The sequence below is a fragment of the Rana temporaria genome, chromosome 12, assembly GCF_905171775.1.
Source record: "Rana temporaria chromosome 12, aRanTem1.1, whole genome shotgun sequence".
Lineage (NCBI taxonomy): Eukaryota > Metazoa > Chordata > Amphibia > Anura > Ranidae > Rana > Rana temporaria.
The window spans coordinates 64,902,060-64,923,592 of NC_053500.1; the positions used below are offsets into that span (position 1 = coordinate 64,902,060).

The window sequence follows — 21,533 nt, forward strand, 5'->3', positions numbered from 1 at the left end:
GCCGCCAAGCAATGACAACCAGATGCCAGTAGGGGGAAGACTGGCTGCCTTCCTACCTCAGTGGCAAAAGGCGACAGCCAATCAATTTATTTTAGAAATAATCGCAAAAGGTTACTCGCTGGAGTTCAGTTGTCATCCTCCAGAGAGATTCCTATTAACAAAGCTTCCCAGAGATTCGGAAAAAGCAAAAGCTCTTCCTCTGTTGCTGGGGGAAATGGTGGATCAAAATGTCCTTATCCCAGTTCCAGAGAAGGAAAAAAGAAAGGGTTTTTACTCTCACGTATTCATAGTCAAGAAGCCCTCCGGGAAGTTCCGTCTAATACTGAATCTCAAACCTTTGAATCAATCGATTCAATACAAAAAATTCCGCATGGAATCCATTTTTTCTGTCAAGAACATTCTGCAACCAGAAACATTCATGGCGACCATGGATCTCAGGGACGCATATCTTCACATTCCAATCAGAGAAGAATCCCAGAGATACCTAAGGTTAGCTGTAGAAATAGACAGGAAGGAATACCACTTCCAAAGCAGAGCTCTTCCGTTCGGGCTGTCCTCATCACCAAGGATATTCACCAAAGTGTTGGCAGAGGTTCTAGCCCCTCTAAGGTTAAAAAAGATGACAGTAATTCCTTATCTGGACGACCTACTGTTCGCAGCTCCATCAGAAGCACAGCTGATAAGGAATCTCAACGAAGCTCAACGGTGGTTGAAATCCCTGGGTTGGATCCTAAACTTGGAAAAGTCAAACCTTTGTCCCACCCAAAACATTCGGTTTCTGGGGTATCTACTCAGTTCTACAGAACAGAAAACATTTCTTCCACAAGAAAAAATTCAAAACCTCATCACGAGGGTAGGTTCCATTCAGAACAATCTACCGATCACAATCAGAGAACTGATGTCGGTTCTGGGACTGATGACGTCATCGATTCCGGCAGTCCAGTGGGCAAAATTTCACCTAAGACCACTTCAGATTTTTCTCTTAAAGAATCAAAGAGGAGATCTGGACAAAGCTGTGTTGCTCCCAACATCAGTAAAAAGATCGCTATGGTGGTGGAGAACCCACACAAATCTAAACCAAGGTCTGGCTTGGTCATTCCAGGTATCCCAGAAGTTGACCACGGATGCGAGCAGTTGGGGTTGGGGAGCTCACCTGGCGGGGCAACCTGCTCAGGGGAGATGGTCCCCAGAAGAAACCAAACAATCCTCAAATTGGAGAGAGCTCATGGCAATAGCCAAAGCCATGGAGGTTTTTCAGAATCAGCTGAGGAGTCACCACATCCTGGTACTGTCAGACAATGCCACAGCAGTGGCTTATCTAAACAAACAAGGGGGCACAAGAAGTCCCTCTCTAAGTTACATCTCCAACCAGATATGCCGGTGGGCAGAAGGGAACTTACTTTCACTAAGTGCAGTTCACCTGAAAGGGGAAGACAATCAAGTGGCGGACTTCCTCAGTCACCAGGAGATCTCCCAGGAGGAATGGGCATTACATCCAGAGGTTTTCAAAGAGATTACAGTCCGCTGGGGAGTCCCAAGTGTAGACCTGTTTGCCTCGAGAAAGAATACTCAGGTGAAGTATTTCTTCTCTCTAAACCAGCAAGACCATCCGCTGGGAATAGATGCTCTCCAGAACCCCTGGAACTTCAGGATGTGTTATGCCTTCCCTCCAGTTCATCTGATCCCAAGAGTGATAAAAAAGTTTCTTCAAGAACAAACGAAACTCATACTAGTGGCACCATACTGGCCCAAGAGAGCCTGGTTCTCCCAGCTCCTCAGTCTCTCAGCGGAAGAACCATGGCTTCTACCTCACAGGACAGACCTGATGTGTCAGGGTCCACTAACCGGCCTAAAGCAAGAAAATTTCAAGTGGGCGGCCTGGTTACTGAAGAGGACCTTTTGAAATCAAAGGGACTCTCAGAAAGGGTAGTAAAAACACTTCTGAGTGCCAGGAAGCCGAACACCAGAGCCATCTATAGAAAGGTTTGGAGAAAATTCAACAGTAGGTGCACAGAGAATCAAAGACAGAAAATGGACACTCCAACGGTCCTTGAATTCTTACAACAAGGCGCTGATAAAGGGCTAGCGCTCAGTACACTGAAGGTACAGGTGGCAGCACTTTCAGTGTACCTAGAAAGGACACTACAAAAGGACCCTTTGGTCTCTCGGTTTTGCAGAGCATTGGCAAAACATAAAAAACCCAAAATTAGAAAGTGTCCCACATGGGATCTATCGGTGGTGCTTAGGGGGATTATCAAAGGTCCATTTGAACCACTTCAAGAAACATCCTTGAGATTACTAACCTTAAAGACAGTTTTTCTTGTGGCCATTACCACGGCAAGAAGAATTGGAGAAATTCAAGCCTTATCAGTAAAAGAACCTTTTTTAAATTTCCCCCAATGCTCCTGTGTGTGTGAACCCAGTAAAGAAAACGAAGCGCCATTTAGTGCACCAATAGGCAGTTTATTAAAATATTATAACAACTCACAAAGTAAATATCTAGTCAAATCCATATCTGCCGTGTCTCCGTCCCGCTGATGATAGTAAACCACGGCCGCGGAGGAGATGTCCGGCGGTCTCCAACCGAGCTGACATCACTTCCGTCTTTATACCCTCAAGAGTCCCAGAACTTCTCCTCCAGCCCTGTGAGCACCTCCAGTGGCCGTGGTTTGCCATCATCGGTGAGATGGGGATACTGGGTTCACACACACAGGAGCAGTGGGGGACCTACCGTGCATGCTCCGTTTCCGAACTCCCGCCGTGCTTTGCGCGACATGACGTCATTTTTTCGAACGGCGACGCGCGTATCGTAATTCCGTATTCCCGGACGGCTTACGCAAACAACGTTATTTTTTAAATTTCGACGCAGGTACGACGGCCATACTTTATACAGCAATACGATTGCTGTGTAAGGTTAAGGCAGCAAAAAAAACGACTAACTTTGCGACGGGAAACTAGACTAGCGGCGACGTAGCGAATGCGAAAAACCGTCGTGGATCGCCGTAACTCCTAATTTGCATACCCGATGCTGGTTTACGACGCAAACTCCCCCCAGCGGCGGCCGCGGTATTGCATCTTAAGATCCGACAGTGTAAAACAATTACACCTGTCGGATCTTATGGCTATCTATGCGTAACTGATTCTATGAATCAGCCGCATAGATAGAAACAGAGATACGACGGCGTATCAGGAGATACGCCGTCGTATCTGCTCTGTGAATCTGGCCCTATATCCCTGAGGAATGTAAGAAAAAAAAAATAACACCCAGAAGACGGAGGGAGGGGAGGGTTGGGGTTAATAGTGGTTTTATTCGACCGACAGAACAATAATTGAACAAATTGTGCAAACTGAAGTGTTTTATGAAAAAATGACTTTATTATCACAAAAGTTAAACCAGCTTTGAAGATAACCGTACAAAACAAAGCAGGACGTGTCTTTAATATACATTCTATATTGCCATCTCCCAGATGCTGCTTCCATTCATTCAGAGGGATAGAAATCTCCTTAGACAAGAATTCCTATGAACTGACAAATACTTGTCTATTTCAGTAACATGCTTAAATGACTTCACTGTAAATCTATTGACTTAGTTGTAGTTATTGGGAGAGTAGGACATATGGGGGGGCCATCATAGTTCAATCCCAGCCCTGGCCAAAACACACCATTTTCTTGGAGCCCTGGTCAGGATTTTATTGCCATTGCCTCCTCACTTCCTGTTAAGCCATCGCCAAAGGGGAATCGGCCAAAAAATGCATTTAATAATGTGGGGGAAGGGTTAGAACTTTTTGACAATGGTTTCTGTTGCTGTCTTTGTCTTCCCTTTTCTTTGTTTGGACATCACAGTCCCAGAATTTAGTAGCCAATGGGGATTGATCAAAGCAAGGAACGATTATGACCCTAGCAGACCATAGGCTCCACACCAAGGGTCCTACTCAGCCCTCATCTAAAACTAAGCCAACTAGGCAGTGCTTTCTTACCTTTTGCTGATGCCTCCCTAATGGTTTGTTTGGGCGAGGGGGTTAAAAGCAGGTGGGTGAGTCGCAGTTTTACCACCCCCAACCACCCACCTGAACAAGTAGATGCAGCTCCTGAGGACTGTATGCATGTCATGGCCGCAGCAAAAATCAAACAGCATTCCAGAGGCAGTACCACCACCAAACACCCCCCAATCAAATAAATTGGGCCACGCGGCAACTGCATGCAGTGCATCCATTTTTAGGGTCAAAACGGGCAGCACGCGCCAGCTGATCCACTGAAGATTGCTTTTTAGAGGGGCTGCAAAATGAGCCCCAATAGTAATTTATACATTAAAGAGACTCTGTTGCCTGACAATTAATTTTAATAGCAAGGTTCCCATAGGGTTATGCATTTATTGTATTTTAGGCATGTTCTTTCCTGATAAAAAAAGTCCCCCTTGTGGAGACATCCAAAAGTCCAAGACTGAGAATGGCTGCCACCATCATGAATGTGACAGCAATCACGTAACACTCGATAATATTCTCCTTAGCTCCTCCCCCAGCACATTATCTGTAAGTGAGGTGAGGGATGGAGGTGCTGGGCGAGCACAGACAGTAATACGACTTTCCCAGAAAAGAAGAGGGTTATAACATGGTAGGAGTAATCAAGGAGAAATATTGTTAGTAAGCATTTAACCCCTTTCACCATCGCCCCCCAGCCCTTTAGGAACTTCTAAATACTGGGAGGCAGAGGCGGGCATTCAGGTCATGTAACCGCTGTGATTGGCAGTCACATGATCAGAAAGCTCCCAATTGCAAGTATGCATCAGAAGCTTTCTGGTCCCCGCTGGGAGCACACAGGACACGCGCTTTCAGCACAGAAACGTGCTTACAAATGGCCATATATATGTGGACTCTCTGCATTAAAGTCCACCCAATAAGAGGCCGCATAGCACACAGTCAGCGGGAGGAGGATAAATGATGTCATTTTCAAGGCTTTTACCTACATTTTGAAGTTTGTGAAAGGATCTTATTACAACTCTTTATCTATTTCCCTGGGAAGGGGTCATCGGTGTACATACAGGTATGGTATTTGTTGGAGAAGTTGCATGTTGCGCCTTCTTGTTGACCACAAGGCAGGACATTTGGTTAGTATGAAGCAGCTTGGAATACAAGGCTTATGTAAAATGTGTGAATGTGTAGATGAGATGGGTCACTATCTTTTTTGTTTTTTTTCTCAGGAGAAATTCCAAGGAACGCCGACCTTCTATGTCACCAAGCCATCGGCCGGATGCGGTGTCTTGTAACCTTAAGGGAGTGTAGTGAATATACCTTTCTACTTTAATAAAGAACATTTTATTTGTATCTGCATTATCTTTTTATTGTATCATTCTTGGCATAGTGGGGGTATTCAGCTTTAATAGGTTATATTCATTGGTTTAGAAAGCTCTGCTATTTAAAAGAGTTTTTGTTTAGAGTTCTTTAAGGATCTCTGGTGATGTTTCTAGACATTTGGATAACTCCCATTTCCTTCTAAAATGTCTCCACTTTGTAATACTGTCCTCACATTACAACTTCAGACAACCCCCATACACCTATCCCATTACTGACCCCTATTACCCATAGTGGGCTAGTACAAAGGTCCCGTCTACAGTATCCAGTACAGCTGACATTTATAGTTTCATCCATTCCCATACACCTAGTCCATTACTGACCCCAGAACGGTACCAAGATCCTCTACAACATCCAGTATACCTGACATTACAGCCTCATCTACCCCCCATACACCTAGCCTATTACCGACCCCAGGACGGTACCAAGATCCTCTACAACATCCAGTATACCCGCCATTACAGCCTCATCTACTCCCCATACACCTAGCCCATTACCGACCCCTATTACTCATAGTGAGCCTGTACTAAGGTCCTGTACAGCAGACATTACAGTTTTATCCATCCCCATACACCTAGTCTATTACTGACCCCAGGACAGTACCAAGGTCCCCTCTACAGCATCCAGTACAGCCTCATCCATCCTCGTACACCTATCCCATTACTGACCCCAGAACAGTACTAAGGTCCTCTACAACATCCAGTACACCTGATATTACAGCCTCATCTACCCCCATACACCTAGCCCATTACCGACCCCATTACTCATAGTGAGCCTATACAGCTGACATTACAGTTTCATCCATCCCCATACACCTAGCCCATTACTGACCCCAGGATAGTACTGAGGTCCTCTACACCTGATATTACAGCCTCATCAATTCCCATACACCTAACATTACCGACCCCCCCATTACCCACACACAAGGACAGTACTAAGGTTCTCTACAAAATCCAGTACACCTGACATTACAGCCTCACCCATCCCCCCCCCCCCCCCATACACCTATCACATTACCCGTAGTGGGCCAGTACCAAGGTTCATCCAGTACACGTCACACAGACATAGAATCCCTTTCTGCTGCATATTTTGTAATAAAAAAAGTTATATACAAATCATAAAAAAGATAATTAAATAAAGTTTGGTTAACTCATACCATGAAGCGCAGGATGCTGGGACGACATTTTACAATGGATTCCTCCCCATCAAAGTAAAATCATTTTAGCATTGTGTTATGAAGTGGAGTTCAGACATTAAAATTGTCACCCCTTTGGTACCTTGGCTAGCACCTGCGTCAGAATACACCTGTCATCTCTCCATCCTCTACATTGTCCTGTCTTAGGTTTGACTTCTAAGGAAAATGTTCAGAATCTCCCAAACAGGATTACACATAGAAGCACGAAAGCAACTCCCATGACGTAAAGAGGGAGTCATAGCGATGCACCATATATAAATGGCACCCAAGCGCGGCGTATTGTCCGGTGAAGGCAGCATGGCGTATCTTTTAGGCTTCATAGAACTGGCGCTCCACCTGTCTACTGAGGGATCCTCCTTGCATCATTGTTCGTGTGACGTACTCTTTGGTGACCTGTTGTGTGACCGTGCCGGAGCTTTCCATGCGGTGGGTGGCAACAGACATGCCATCTGCAGGTGGAAATGGGAAGAGTAAATATCATTGGCCTAACCTGATATGCAGGTCACTGACTTTTTTCTTTCCTGATTTTATTACACGTTACACATCATTGACTCAGTCAGAGGATCAGCATATCCGACAAGCAGGCAGATCACAAATGGCAGCCGCCATAGTTTTATTAATGAAACATTTACAATGTGTTCAATCAAGCTTTGCCTGCTAGAATGATTACAATAGCGTCGCTATATATATATATATATACAAGGTCAAGTTAAAAATTTATAAAATAGCAACAAAATGGTTAAGCTAAAAAAAAATATTTTTCTTCTGCTCTAGTTTCATAACTGACCTACTTATTAACTACTAATTAAACATGGTTTCCTATGGTACACATTCACATCTATGCATTTTTCAGCTGGTGCGTTTTTGGAAAGGGTTAGGGACTTTTTTTTCCCCACAGCAGGTTACGTTTTGCGTGTGAGGCCTTGTACAGACGAGCGAACATGTCCGATGAAAACGGTCCGCAGACCGTTTTCATCGGGCATGTCCACTCTGAGATTTCGGTCTGATGGTTGTACACACCATCAAACCGAAATCCCCGCGGACAGACAGCGCGGTGACGTTGACGCCGCCACGTCGGCAAACCCGGAAGTTCAATGCTTCCACGCATGCGTCGAATCACTTTGACGCCATGCGCGGCTTCTCGGGCCAGCGGACATGTCCGATGAGTCGTACTGACCATCGGACATGTCCGACGGACAGGCTTCCAGCGGACAAGTTTCTTGGCATGCTAAGAAACTTTTGTCCGCTGGAAACCTGTCAGCTATGCCGGGAAACTGTCCGGTCGGCCCTACACACGACCGAACATGTCTGCGGAAACTGGTCCGACGGACCAGATTTAGCGGACATGTTCGGTCGTGTGTACGAGGCCTAATAGACTTGTCACCAAAAATGCAAGTGTTGCCTTTTTGATGTGTTGTTACATGCATTTTGCACGTTGCGTTTTTTTTCCCCCCTTAGTGTATAGCTGGTTGCTAAGAAGCGGGCCAGCAAGCTGGCCGCCACCTCCTTAACAACCAATGAGTCATCGGCTGCCAGCGGGCTTCCCCTGCTGACAACTGAATGTAAAAACAAGAGTTGCCAGCAAGAAAATAAAAATAAATGAAATCGGGAAGAAAAACGACCCCCCCCCAATCCAGCCCAGCAGGTCAGGAAAGGCAGGGGATGAGCGAGTGCCCTCCCCTCCCCCCGAACCATGCCAGGCCACATACCCTCAACATAGGGGAGGGTGCTTTGGGGGGGGGGGGGGCGGGGGAGCTCTGATTCAGATAAGCACCCCTCCCACAACCACAGCCCAGGGAAGAGGTCCTTGTCTCCATCATGGTGACAAGGTGCTTTGGGGTGGGGGGGCAGAGAGTATGGTATGGATTTAGTTTTTTTCCTAATTAATTTTTTTTTTTTTTTGCTGGCAATAATTTTTTTTACATTCTGCTGTCAGCGGGGAACCTCGCTGACAGATGACTCATCGGTTGTTTCCTGGCCCGCTCCTTAGCAACCAGCTATACACCGAATTAAGGAGAAAAAAAATGCATGAAAACTGCATGCAAAAACGCACCAGAAAGAAAAAACACATCAAGTGCAGATGCTTAGATGTGAACCTAGGCTGAAGGGCTGCCCTGATTGCTTCCTTTTGCTGAACTTCCAACACTGTGGGGGTTAACAGCTTCGGGTCTCCAGGTTCAGCTGCACTAAAGTTAATCTAATAGAGATACGCCCCTCCTGTCTTTGAGAAGGTTCTTTCCCTAAATACACTGCCTGTAACATGATCTGTGAATGTAGGAGAGTCTAATCAGTCACAGGATTCTCTCCCCCAAATACAGACAGATTGGCCCCAATTTATTCTGCAGCAGGACAACAGCCCCAAACATACAGCCAATGTCATTAAGAACTATCTTCAGGGTAAAGAAGAACAAGGAGTCTGATGATGGTTTGGCCCCCACAGAGCCCAGATGTCACCAACATTCGAGTCTGCCTGGGATTATATGAAGAGACAGAAGGATTTGAGGCAGCCTACAGCCATAGAAGATCTGTGGTTAGTTCTCCAAGTGGTTTGGTACAAACTCAGTGGCGGTGAGTCCATTAGGGGGGGGGCGGCCTCCGTCCCCTCTCTCCAGCCACCCCCTCTATGACCAATGGATAGATTCATGCTTTTTGAAGCACCTGATTAGAGCCATAGGTTCTAATAGGCTTCAAAATAGGTGAACTGTGAGCGCCATGCTTGGCACTTGCAGTCCACCCAGGTGTTAGGAAAGCGAATATCATTTGCTTTTCTAACACTGAACCGCCTCTCCTCCAATCAGGTGCTCGGGTCTGTTACCCGTCACCTGATCGGCTGAAATGTCAGGCACTGTGATTAGACGCCTATCAGGAGATGCATGGAGGACACCGTTTGCAGCCATCACCCGCTGCCCACAAGACAGGGTAAGTGCTGGGTGGGGGTCACAGTGGCAGCATTTGATGGCACAGTGGATGCATTTGATGGGCACAGTGGTAGCTTTCAATGGCACAGTGGCGGCATTTGATTGCACAGTGGCGGCATTTGATGGGCACAGTGGTAGCTTTTGATTGCACAGTGGCGGCATTCGATGGGCACAGTGGTAGCTTGTGGCAGCATTCGATGGGCACAGTGGCGGCATTTGATGGGCACAGTGGCGGCATTTGATGGGCACAGTGAGGCTGCAATTGATAGGCACAGCGAGGCTGCAATTGATGGGCACAGTGAGGCTGCAATTGATGGGCACAGTGAGGCTGTATCAGCTGCCACTGTACAAACTACCTGCAGAGTTCCTTCAAAAACTGTGTGCAAGTGTACCTAGAAGAATTCATGCTGTTTTGAAGCCTAAGTGTGGTCTCACCAAATATTGATTTGGTCTTCTCTTTTACTTTCCATTTTGTTAATTGATCAAAATAAATTAACACTTTCTGAAAGCATTCTTCATTTACAGCATTCTTTCACACCTGCCTAAAACTTTTGCAAAATAATGTACATGACAAAACCTTTAGGCCCCTTTCACACGGGGCTGTTGAGGTGCGGTGATGATATAGCGGCGCGATTTTTAGCGGCGCTATACCGTCCTATTTACCGCGATATTCAGCCGCTAGCGGTTTTAACCCCCGCTAGCGGCCGAAAAAGGGTTAATACCGCCAGAAATGCGCCACTGTAGAGGCGCATTGCCGGCGGTATTACCGCGGTTTCCCATTGATTTCAATGGGAAGGAGCGGTAAACACCCCGCTCCTATACCGCTCCAAAGATGCGGCTAGCAAGACTTTTGGAGAGGTCCTGCTAGCGCACCGCTTCAGTGTGAAAGCCTTCGGGCTTTCACATTGAAGACTGCAGGGCACGATTTTTTCAGGCGGTATAGCAGCGCTATTTTTAGCGCTGAACCGCCAGAAAAACGTTTCAGTGTGAAAGGGGCCTTAGTAAAGTCATATTCACAAAGGAATTCCTATCCTGACACCTGTGAGAAGGACTGTTTTCGCCTAGATGCGATGCCTGCAGACAGTGTGCATTCAGGGACAGGCACCCACATCACAACAGACATGGATGGGCTGCCTGCAGACAGTGTGCATTCAGGGACAGGCACCCACATCACAACAGACATGGATGGGCTGCCTGCATGAGGATGCACTAAACACCTGTGCAGTGGAGACAGCCCTCGGACCTTTGCTGTCTTGGTATGCTCATGTGAATGAGGCCTTTACCAATGATCAAATAACTCACAGTAACTGATTACATGTTTTATACTTTAGTGATTTAATCCTCAGATCCAGTTTTCTTATGTTTTCTCATTATGTACATATTCGTATTTGCATTGGAACATCCTAGATATGCGCTGTTCTAGTAAGATTTTACCTTTGAAGAAAGGCTCTGACATTGTGGAGTGAGTGACGTTGGTATGACTGTATTCTGTTGGGAGATTGAAAACCTCTCGCCGTGTGATCTGCTGTGTACCAAACTGAGAGAAGTTTCCTGTATGAAACAACAATGAAACGAGTTAGCATGTTTTATGGCGCCTAGTTTATTCTATATATTGGGGGTTATTTACTAAAGGCAAATCCACTTTGCACTACAAGTGCACTTGGAAGTACAGTCGCTGTAGATCTGAGGGGGACATGCAAGGAAAATAAAAAACAGCATTTTTGCTTGCACATGATTGGATGATAAAATTAGCAGAGCTTCCCCTAATTTCAGAGCTTCCCCTCAGACCTACAGCAATCTACAGCGAAGGCACTTGTAGTGCAAAGTGGATTTGCCTTTAGTAAATGACCCCCATTGAGTGGTACATATCTAACTTTAGCAGTGTTGTACAAAAGTAGAAAACATTTTTTGCAAAAAAAGAAGGTTCCTGAAATTATTCTACATTGCTATACCAAAGAGATTACATTTTTATATACAGTAAAACCTTGGATTGCGAGCATAATTTGTTCCAGAAACATGCTTGTAATCCAAAGCACTTGTATATCAAAGCAAATTTCCCCCTAAGAAATAATGGAAACTCAAATGATTTGTCCCACAACCATTTATTCATAAATCCTTCAGTTTATATTCCATATAAAAAGATTATAGCAATACCAATTTATCATCACTAGATGGCAGCATACAATTCCCTTAATTACACAATGAGAACATGCACCACCCTTTATCGCCACTAGATGGCAGCATACACCACCCTATGTTGTACTGTACATTCTCACTTGTGCTGTTCTTTACTCATATTCTCCATTAGATTTATTAAACAGCAGCAATAACCGTGTTCAATACCAATGAACAGAGGACACAAATCTGAATAGAACCACTATATATAATAAGTACATGGTGTATTAACCCACAACAACCAATGAGAAATCATCTCTTTAAGATTTAGCCACTAATCTTTAGTCTGGTGGCAGATAGGTGCCGGAGCTCCTAAAAAAACTTGTAATAAAAAAATAATACAAATAATAACTACTAACACCAATCTCTGCCCTACAATCTCCTAGATTGTAAGCTCTAATAAGCAGGGCCCTCTAATTCCACCTGTATTGTATTGTAACTGTACTGTCTGCCCCCATGTTGTAAAGCGCTGCACAAACTGTTGGCGTAATATAAATCCTATATAATAATACTGACACCATCAGTATACACACACACACACACACACATATGTGTTTGAGCTTTGAGGTGCACTCAGGGATCCTAAAACTACGTCCCTCCAGCTGTTGTAGAACTACACATCCCATGAGGTCTTGTAACATACTGACATTCACAGACATGACTAGGCATGATGGGAATTGTAGTTCCTGAACATCTGGAGGGCCGTAGTTGGAGACCCATGCATGTGATAGGCTGTGCACACCTATGGTTGCTACTATTAGCACATCATCATTGCTCTCTGTACTGTCCTATCAGCGTGGCTGTAACAGAAGCAGAGAATTAGCATCTTCAGGAGGGGATTGGCAATGGCAGCCCCCCCTTGTCTCTTAGGAAAGGTTAGCTATAAGGACATGTGAACTGATGTATATTCCCATAGTATTCCATAAATCAATCCTCTGTTCCTCACCTCCATCCTGAGATTCTATGGTGATGATTCCTTCTCTCTCCGGCCCAAAGCCTTGCGTTGTTTTGGCTTGCACTTTGAACTTGTAGGGAAGATTTTCGCTCAGGAAAGGAACGGTCAGCGTAGTCTCAGGCATATCACCTTCCACGTATATATTTCTTGGCTCTCCTAGGAGGGATATAGGGCAGTTATTTAGACCATGGGATAACAATGCTTAGTGTTACTAAACCCACAACAGTAAAATCAGTCTGTATATGCAGTAAAGCATGCTTGTCACTGTGGAACTTAAGGGGTTAATCCTGCGTATTGTGTAAAAAAAACTGTCTGATCCTGTCAGGGATGGACTGGCCATCGGGACTACAGGGAGTTTTCCCAGTGGGCCGATTGGAGGTCCGTGGTGATCTACCTGTCAATCGCCAACAGCTGGCGCCTGTCGGGTAGATCGAGATTTAGCCAGCAATGCATGCAGAGTAGCGTAGGAAGCGCGTGTAATAAGTTCTCTCTCATGTCACGCTGTGGCTGCTCCCCGCCCCCCGGCAGCCCCTCCTCTTTTCTTGTCCATCCCCATTTGCTTGTGACATCATCTGGGATGGACGAGAAGAGAGGTTAGGCCGCCGGGGAGCAGCCGCAGCTTGACATGAGAGAGAACTTTTTACATGCGCTTCCTGCGCTCCTCTGCATGCATTGCTGGTAAACAATGTGCCCCATAATGTGCCCTGTGCCCCCGTGTCCTGATGTGCTATGTGCGCCGTGCCCTGATGTGCTATGTGCCCTGATGTGCTATGTGCCCTGATATGCTATGTGCGCTGTGCCCTGATGTGATGTGCCCTCTACGTGTTGTGCCCTGATGTGCTGAGCTCTGTACCGTGCCCTTATGTGCTATGTGCCCTGATGTGCTATGTGCCCTGATGTGCTATGTGCGCCGTGCCCTGATGTGCTGTGCCCTGATGTGATGTGCCCTCTACGTGTTGTGCCCTGATGTACTGAGCTTTGTACCGTGCCCTGATGTGCACTGTACCCTGATGTGGTGTGCCCCTGGGCCAGTCTGGATGAAGTCCAGGGCCATATTTTTGTCCCAGTCCAGCCCTGGATCCTGTCTTTTTTGATCCTCTCCTTCTTTTACTTTTCCCAATCTATCTGCTGATATGCCTTGGGGGCATTCTGCACATGCTTAGTTTAGTGTGTATTGCTAAAAAGGGGGGGGGGTGAATGTGATCAGCTCAGGGCCAATCAGCACTGCCCAGACAGAGGGTCAGGGGTCATGCAGACTCATAGGACAGTCAGAAGAGAATGAAAACTCCTACAAGATTTACCCAGACACTGATAGAAATCATAAGACTGCTGATGAGAAATGGTATTTAGCAGTTTATATTTACTAAAATGATTGCAATTCCATGTTCTGTGTACTGTAGGAGACCTGATATAGTGAATGCAGGGTCGTGGGTTTAGTAACACTGAATGTGAATGGATATCTGAATAGAGTACTCACCTCCTCCGTGAAGCATTTCACAGGTGACCATGTAACCCAGGATGGTGCCATTAGGTTTCCTTGGTCTCACCCAGCTCAGCTGTAGTGAATCTGGGGTAAGAGCAGTAAAGACGAGGGGTCCGGGGGCACTGGGAGTGCTCAGGGTGAAGGGGGATCCTGCCAAGGAGAAGTAATATTAGCAAACATTGGTGGGTTATTTGTGACATTAAAGTGGATGGAAACTCACAATAAACACATGTTACTTTCTGCCTTTTGATCTGTTACCCCAACACTTCATATTTCTGATATGTGGCTGCTGTACCATGTACTTGTATGAGAAAGTATCCTGTTCTCTTTGTATTGCTTCCTTTATGTGAAATTCCTGGTGTTCCTGTTTCCTATTAAAAACTGACCACACTAAGCAGAAGAGCACACTGGGGACAGTTCTCTAGCTATGCTGGGAACTTAGTGTGCTCTCCTCCAATGATCAAACTTGTCCTGACACACCCCAGCGGCACAGCCATTCACTGGCAAGCTCAGTGTGCTGCTGCTTCTCCTCCCACAGCTCTTATACAGCTGAGAACAGAGGGAATGTGATCATTTATAAAAAAAAAAAAAAAATGTATTTATAATTGTAGCGCCCCCTTTACTTTCAGTAAGGGCACTAAAGTTAGTGGGAGAATGAAAGAGATAAGTTGCTCTCATTCTTACTTTTGTTAAATTTGGCTGTCGCCAAATCTGGATTGTTCTGTGGGTCAGTCTGCGTTCTAGGGATGCGGTACCATCCCTGGGTGGCAGGTGGCGCCAGAGACGTCCAGGCGGAGCCGCTTCTTCTCAGCAGCCAATTAGAGGAGTTTTCCCTCGCGGGGCATGCTGGGGAGGGGTATTTCTGTGGTGGAGGCCGTTGTTCTTGGTTCTTCGCGGGTTCCTGGTTCCAGGTGCGGCACCCACCTTTAGGGTGTGTGCACATCGTGGGCCCCACCACTATGGCCTACCTGACCTGGGGTCGCGCGCTACGCGGAGTTCTAGACTCTGGGCCCTCCTGGTCTGGAGCAACTGATGCCACCAAGGGGCCCCAGTGACTTACTGGGTCCCCCTTCTACTGAGGAGATCCCAGGCTGTATTCCATTCAGTGGGGGATCGGTTTGAGGAGAACCCGGAGGCAGGTTATCCAAAAGGGCTTTAACAAACCATCGGGGATCTGGTGTCCGGAACATTGACAGGTACACTCACACTGTCAACCGGTGACCCTAACGCTAATTACTGCGAGGATTTGCTCAATCATTTAGCTCATCCAAGTACTAGGCCTGTGGCAGAGGTCTCATCTGAGTTGGGTCTGTGGCAGAGGCCTGTTTCTCCCAGCAACCTTAAAGTGACGCTCCGGCTGCCAGGCCTGTGGCAGGGGTCTGTCCGGAGGCACTTCGCCCACTCTGGCTGGAGTGGTGACGAACTGTACTACTACAGAAAGCAGGATTGTCCTACTATTCAAAGCCTGATACTGCAAAGTTCCTTAACTTCATCAACCTTTTCTGTCTACCTCAAGTTGATGTTGGTCGTGTTGGGCCAAGAAATAAAGCATCCAGAAAACCTTATCTACTGACTGGACATTCAATTACTGCTCTACTCACTACCTTCACCCTAGACATCACACAGAGGTAACTTAATACGCCGATCCCAAATCAATCAGTGGCTCCTGAGGGGGTAGCGCTACATAATGATTTTTTATATCAATGCAAGAATGTTTTGCCTTTCATTTCTATTTTAAACTGAATGGGTTGTTTTACAAGGTGATCGTTTACAATCACTTTAAATATACCGTTTTATCTGTCTGATAAGTGGAAAAAGATTCTGCCAAAAATCATGTCAGCTGATCACTTCCTGTTCCTCTGCCTGCGCTGACTGTTACATTGTTACCAGCTATCTCTGAGAGGATACAGAACACCCCCCCATGTTATAGAGAAGAGGAGGAGAGACACATCTTCTGTAGTCCTGTCCTAGGGTGACAACACTGCTGCTTCATAAGTACAATACAGTCAGTGTTGTCACCCTAGGACAGGAAGTGCATTACTGGAAGATGTCCCATTAAAAATAAGTGAAAGAGGCCTAAAAACAAATGAAGCCACCACATCTAAAGACTGCTAAGCTGTAATATAGTCATTGTTTACAGTTTTTACATGTTTTACAGTGTTTCACTTCCTGTTTGATGAAACCAGGGCTTTTTTTCAGGGGGAACTTGGGGGAACTCAGTTCCACCACCTCTGGCTCAGACCCTTTGGTGCCTGCTCACCACAAATACTTGTAAACACAGAAGTCTGGTTTCTGTGTTTACAAGTGACAGCTCTGCACTCTGTGTGTAACCCCCTGAACTCTGCACTCTGTATGTAATGCAATCCTGGCATTTCATGCCCCTTTAAGACCCTTCTACTGTTTTTGAAATCTGAACGGGGTCGTGGTTGAGTTCCTGCACCTATTTTCTGAGAAAAAAAGCTCTGGATGAAACCCTTGTGACAATGACAGTATAAGAGGGGAAATCGCTCCAATTTAAAAAAAAAAAAAGGTGTTTGGCTGAATTTTCACTTTAAAGACAATCTTAAGTCACTGACTCTCAAAAACTGTGCAGATTAGAAGATCTGACTTCAATGTGATTTTTATTCTGCATGCTTGTTCCTGGGCAGTGACTCTTAGTACTGAAGTCAGGCAACTAGCATTGTAAGAAAGAGGTCCTCAATGACAGCCTCTGTATTTCTCTATCAGGGAAATGTCAGTTAATGTAAACCTATCATAAAAAGTCAAAGCCTGATCAGGGGAGTTCATAGTGTCTACGACACTTTAGAAATCCAACATGTCAGTGCGGGGGGGCAGATTCATGTACCTACTGTGGAAACGCAGAGAGTGTCCATATGGACCCTACGTTCTCAGCCCCCACCTGCCATTGTAGAAAAGTGTCATTAGGGCATTATTGAATTTCCCCCAATGTATTCATACCCCAAGACACAACCTATATAAAATATTCCCTGGACTGTGTGAATGGGACTTTGTGAGCACAAATTTATTAGAATAAATGACTTTTTTACAGTACAGGACTTCCGTTTTCTTCTCTGATTAATAATTATTTTTATATTACTTACTGACTGATTCCATTTTTATTATGTATTTTTTTATCAGCAATGGTCACATCTGTGTATTCCTTTATTACATGCACTAGGTATTATACAATAGTCATAGTTCATCCAACTAATAAACTAATGCTTTTTAAGTACCTGGTACAGGGCTGAGAGGACTGTGCGGGTCCACCTGGGACTCTATAGTGATGACACCTTCCCGTTCTGGTCCCCATCCTTCCTCACTTTGTGCCTTCACTCGGAACATATAGGAATGGTTGGGGAGCAAATCTTCCACCACCACCGAGTTCTCTCTGGGATTCGGAATATCGATGGTCCGAGAATCGCCTGGAAGAAGAGTGAGCTTCACTTATATCTGATTCTAGAGTATACATCCGATACTATAATATATACTTACAATGTTGTATATCTGATCCTTATTATATATCTAATCCTATAACATATATCTGATCCTGTATTATACATATATATGATCCTGTATAACACATACTGTATATATGATCCTGTATTGTACATACATCTAATCCTGTATTATATATCTGATCCTGTATAGCACATATTGCATACAGTATATGATCCTGTATTATATATCTAATTCTATTATATATATCTGGTCATGTATAGCACATACTGTATATATGATGCTGTATTATATGATGCTGTATTATATATCGAAATTCTATAATATATATCTGATCCTGTATAGCACATACTGTATATATGATCCTGTATTATATATCTAATTCTATAATATATATTTCTTCCTGTATAGCACATACTGTATATATGATCCTGTATTATATATCTAATTCTATAATATATATTTGGTCCTGTATAGCACATACTGTATATATGATCCTGTATTATATATATCTCGTCCTGTATAGCACATACTGTATATATGATCCTGTATTATATATATCTCGTCCTGTATAGCACATACTGTATATATGATCCTGTATTATATATATCTCGTCCTGTATAGCACATACTGTATATATGATCCTGTATTATATATCTAATTCTATAATATATATCTGATCCTGTATAGCACATACTGTATATATGATCCTGTATCGTACATACATCTGATCCTGTATTATATTATGATACAGTATCACCTCACTTCACATTCTATTAAATCAAGCCTTCTAAATTCAAGTTTACGTACTTCCATTGAGCAGCTGATAGTGCACCTTGTACCCCAGTACTTCTCGTTCACACTGTGGTTCCTGCCAGCTGACCTTTAAGGACGTCGGCCCCAATGCGGAGAACACCAAGCGAGTGGGCGTGTCTGGGATTCCAGGAGAAATGCGGGATTCTAGTGGGACATGAGAAAATGATTACAAGATAGAATTGTGAGAGTAAGGTGTTATATTATCTGTAGTGGAAGGATAAAATACTCACCCTGTATGGCCACATCCAAACTGCTGAGAGCATCCCGCACATCCTCTGAATGGGTGCGTCCTCTTCCACTCCCCCCTATAAGTGGAGGTAGTCCCAGTCGGCTTTGTCCTGATGCCCCTGTACAGAGTGCCAATGGAAGTCATTAACAGATTCCACATAAAAGGTACTAACAGGTTTGTATTGTAAGCCACAAACGTTACATGTATATCTTTGGAGGATTGAATTTAAGCTTACAGGTTAAAAGCAGAGTGGCTGCTTGAGAAAGAGATCAGCACCTCAATCATTCAGAACCTTTGAGAACGAGATCAGTATTTATTCAGAACCTTTGAGAAAGCGATCAGCACCTCAATCATTCAGAACCTCTGAGAAAGAGATCAGCACCTCAATCATTCAGAACCTCTGAGAAAGAGATCAGCACTCATTCAGAACCTTTGAGAAGCAGAGTGAAACCTCACTCATTCAGAACCTTCAAGAAGCAGAGCCATACCTCAATCATACAGAAATGTTGAGAATCAGAGTGACCCCTTTACTTCTTCAGAGCCTTTGAGAAGCAGTGTGACACCCTACTAAGTCAGAGTCTTTGAGAAGCAGAGCAGCAACTCACTCATTTAAACATTTTGAGAAGCAGAGTGGCACCTCACTCATACAGAATCTTATATAAGCAAAGCAGCATCCCACTCATTCAGAGCCCTTGAGAAGCCAAGTGGTAGTTCACTCATGCAGAACCTTTGAGAAGCAGAGTGACAACAAACTAAGTCAGAGCCTTTGAGAAACAGAGAGACACAATACTAAGTCAGAGCCTCTGAGAGGCAGAGCAGCACCTCACTCATTTAGAAATTTTAAGAAGAGGAGCAACACCTCACTCATTCAGAACGTTCGAGAAGCAGAGCGGCACTTCACTCATTCAGAACTTTGGAGAAGCAGAGCGGCACTTCACTCATTCAGAACATTCGAGAAGCAGAGTGGCACCTCACTCATTCAGAACATTCGAGAAGCAGAGTGACACCTCACTTATTCAGAACATTCGAGAAGCAGAGTGGCACCTCACTCATTCAGAACATTCGAGAAGCAGAGTGGCACCTCACTCATTCAGAACATTCGAGAAGCAGAGTGGCACCTCACGCTTTCAGAGCCTTTGAGAAGCAGAGCGGCACCTCACTCATTCAGAGCCTTTGAGAAGCAGAGCGGCACCTCACTCATTCATAACCTTCGAGAAGCAGAGTGGCACCTCACTCATTCATACCTTCGAGAAGCAGAGCGGCACCTCACTCATTCAGAGCCTTTGAGAAGATGAGTGGCACCTCACTCATTCATAACCTTCGAGAAGCAAAGCGGCACCTCACGCTTTCAGAGCCTTTGAGAAGCAGAGTGGCACCTCACTCATTCAGAACCTTTGAGAAGCAGAGTGGCACCTCACTCCTTCAGAGCCTTTGAGAAGCAGAGTGGCACCTCACTCATTCAGAGCCTTTGAGAAGCCAAGTGGTAGTTCACTCATTCAAAGTCTTTGAGCAGAGAGACACCGTACTAATTCAGAGTCTTTGGGAAGCCAAATGGTAGTTCACTCATAAACAAAGAAAGAAAAAAACTCTGCGCTAAACCCACTTAAACCTGAAGACAATAGTAAAAAATGTGTGACCTCTTGAATAAGAGGAAAAAATATATAGGGGAGGTTGCTGCCTATTCAAAGTTTAAATACATAAACCTCAAGACATACATACACAGAAAAATAGGCGCTCAACCCCAAATATTAGTAATGCAAACACAAAGGGTGCAAAAAATCAAATCCATAAATAGTACACCATAAGTGAAAGGGGGTGTATCAATGTACACCCCCTTTCACTTATGGTGTACTATTTATGGTTTTGATTTTTTGCACCCTTTGTGTTTGCACTACTAATATTTGGGGTTGAGCCTTTGAGAAGCAGAGTGGCACCTCACTCATTCAGAACCTTTGAGAAGCAGAGTGGCACCTCACTCATTCAGAACCTTTGAGAAGCAGAGTGGCACCTCACTCATTCAGAACCTTTGAGAAGCAGAGTGGCACCTCACTCATTCAGAACCTTTGAGAAGCAGAGTGGCACCTCCTCATTCAGAACCTTTGAGAAGCAGAGTGGCACCTCACTCATTCAGAACCTTTGAGAAGCAGAGTGGCACCTCACTCATTCAGAACCTTCGAGAAGCAAAGCGGCACCTCACTCATTCAGAACCTTTAAGAAGCAGAGTGGCACCTCACTCATTCAGAACCTTTGAGAAGCAGAGTGGCACCTCACTCATTCAGAACCTTTGAGAAGCAGAGTGGCACCTCACTCATTCAGAACCTTTGAGAAGCAGAGTGGCACCTCACTCATTCAGAACCTTTGAGAAGCAGAGTGGCACCTCACTCATTCAGAACCTTTGAGAAGCAGAGTGGCACCTCCTCATTCAGAACCTTTGAGAAGCAGAGTGGCACCTCACTCATTCAGAACCTTTGAGAAGCAGAGTGGCACCTCACTCATTCAGAACCTTCGAGAAGCAAAGCGGCACCTCACTCATTCAGAACCTTTGAGAAGCAGAGTGGCACCTCACTCATTCAGAACCTTTGAGAAGCAGAGTGGCACCTCACTCATTCAGAACCTTTGAGAAGCAGAGTGGCACCTCACTCATTCAGAACCTTTGAGAAGCAGAGTGGCACCTCACTCATTCAGAACCTTTGAGAAGCAGAGTGGCACCTCACTCATTCAGAACCTTTGAGAAGCAAAGTGGCACCTCACTCATTCAGAACCTTTGAGAAGCAGAGTGGCACCTCCTCATTCAGAACCTTTGAGAAGCAGAGTGGCACCTCACTCATTCAGAACCTTCGAGAAGCAAAGCGGCACCTCACTCATTCAGAACCTTTGAGAAGCAGAGTGGCACCTCACTCTTTCAGAACCTTTGAGAAGCAGAGTGGCACCTCACTCCTTCAGAACCTTTGAGAAGCA

General features: G+C 45.0%; 2 protein-coding genes across 5 annotated transcripts in view; one reads left to right on the forward strand and one right to left on the reverse strand.

Moving 5' to 3' along the window:
- Positions 1-5,327, forward strand: part of GALK1 (galactokinase 1) — a 43,920-nt gene extending 38,593 nt beyond the window's left edge. Inside the window, exon 8 of the mRNA XM_040330365.1 lies at positions 5,198-5,327. Within this exon, the coding sequence (XP_040186299.1) occupies positions 5,198-5,263 (66 nt within the window). The 3' untranslated portion in view covers positions 5,264-5,327. The remainder of the gene's footprint in view (positions 1-5,197) is intronic.
- Positions 3,354-21,533, reverse strand: part of ITGB4 (integrin subunit beta 4) — a 119,797-nt gene continuing 101,617 nt past the window's right edge. For all 4 annotated transcript variants that reach the window (XM_040330360.1, XM_040330363.1, XM_040330361.1 and 1 more), the window contains 7 exons: positions 18,577-18,693; positions 18,341-18,490; positions 17,308-17,496; positions 14,069-14,224; positions 12,583-12,747; positions 10,896-11,012; positions 3,354-6,992 (listed from right to left, as the gene is read on the reverse strand). In XM_040330360.1, the coding sequence (XP_040186294.1) occupies positions 6,853-6,992; positions 10,896-11,012; positions 12,583-12,747; positions 14,069-14,224; positions 17,308-17,496; positions 18,341-18,490; positions 18,577-18,693 (1,034 nt within the window). In that variant the 3' untranslated portion in view covers positions 3,354-6,852. The remainder of the gene's footprint in view (positions 6,993-10,895; positions 11,013-12,582; positions 12,748-14,068; positions 14,225-17,307; positions 17,497-18,340; positions 18,491-18,576; positions 18,694-21,533) is intronic.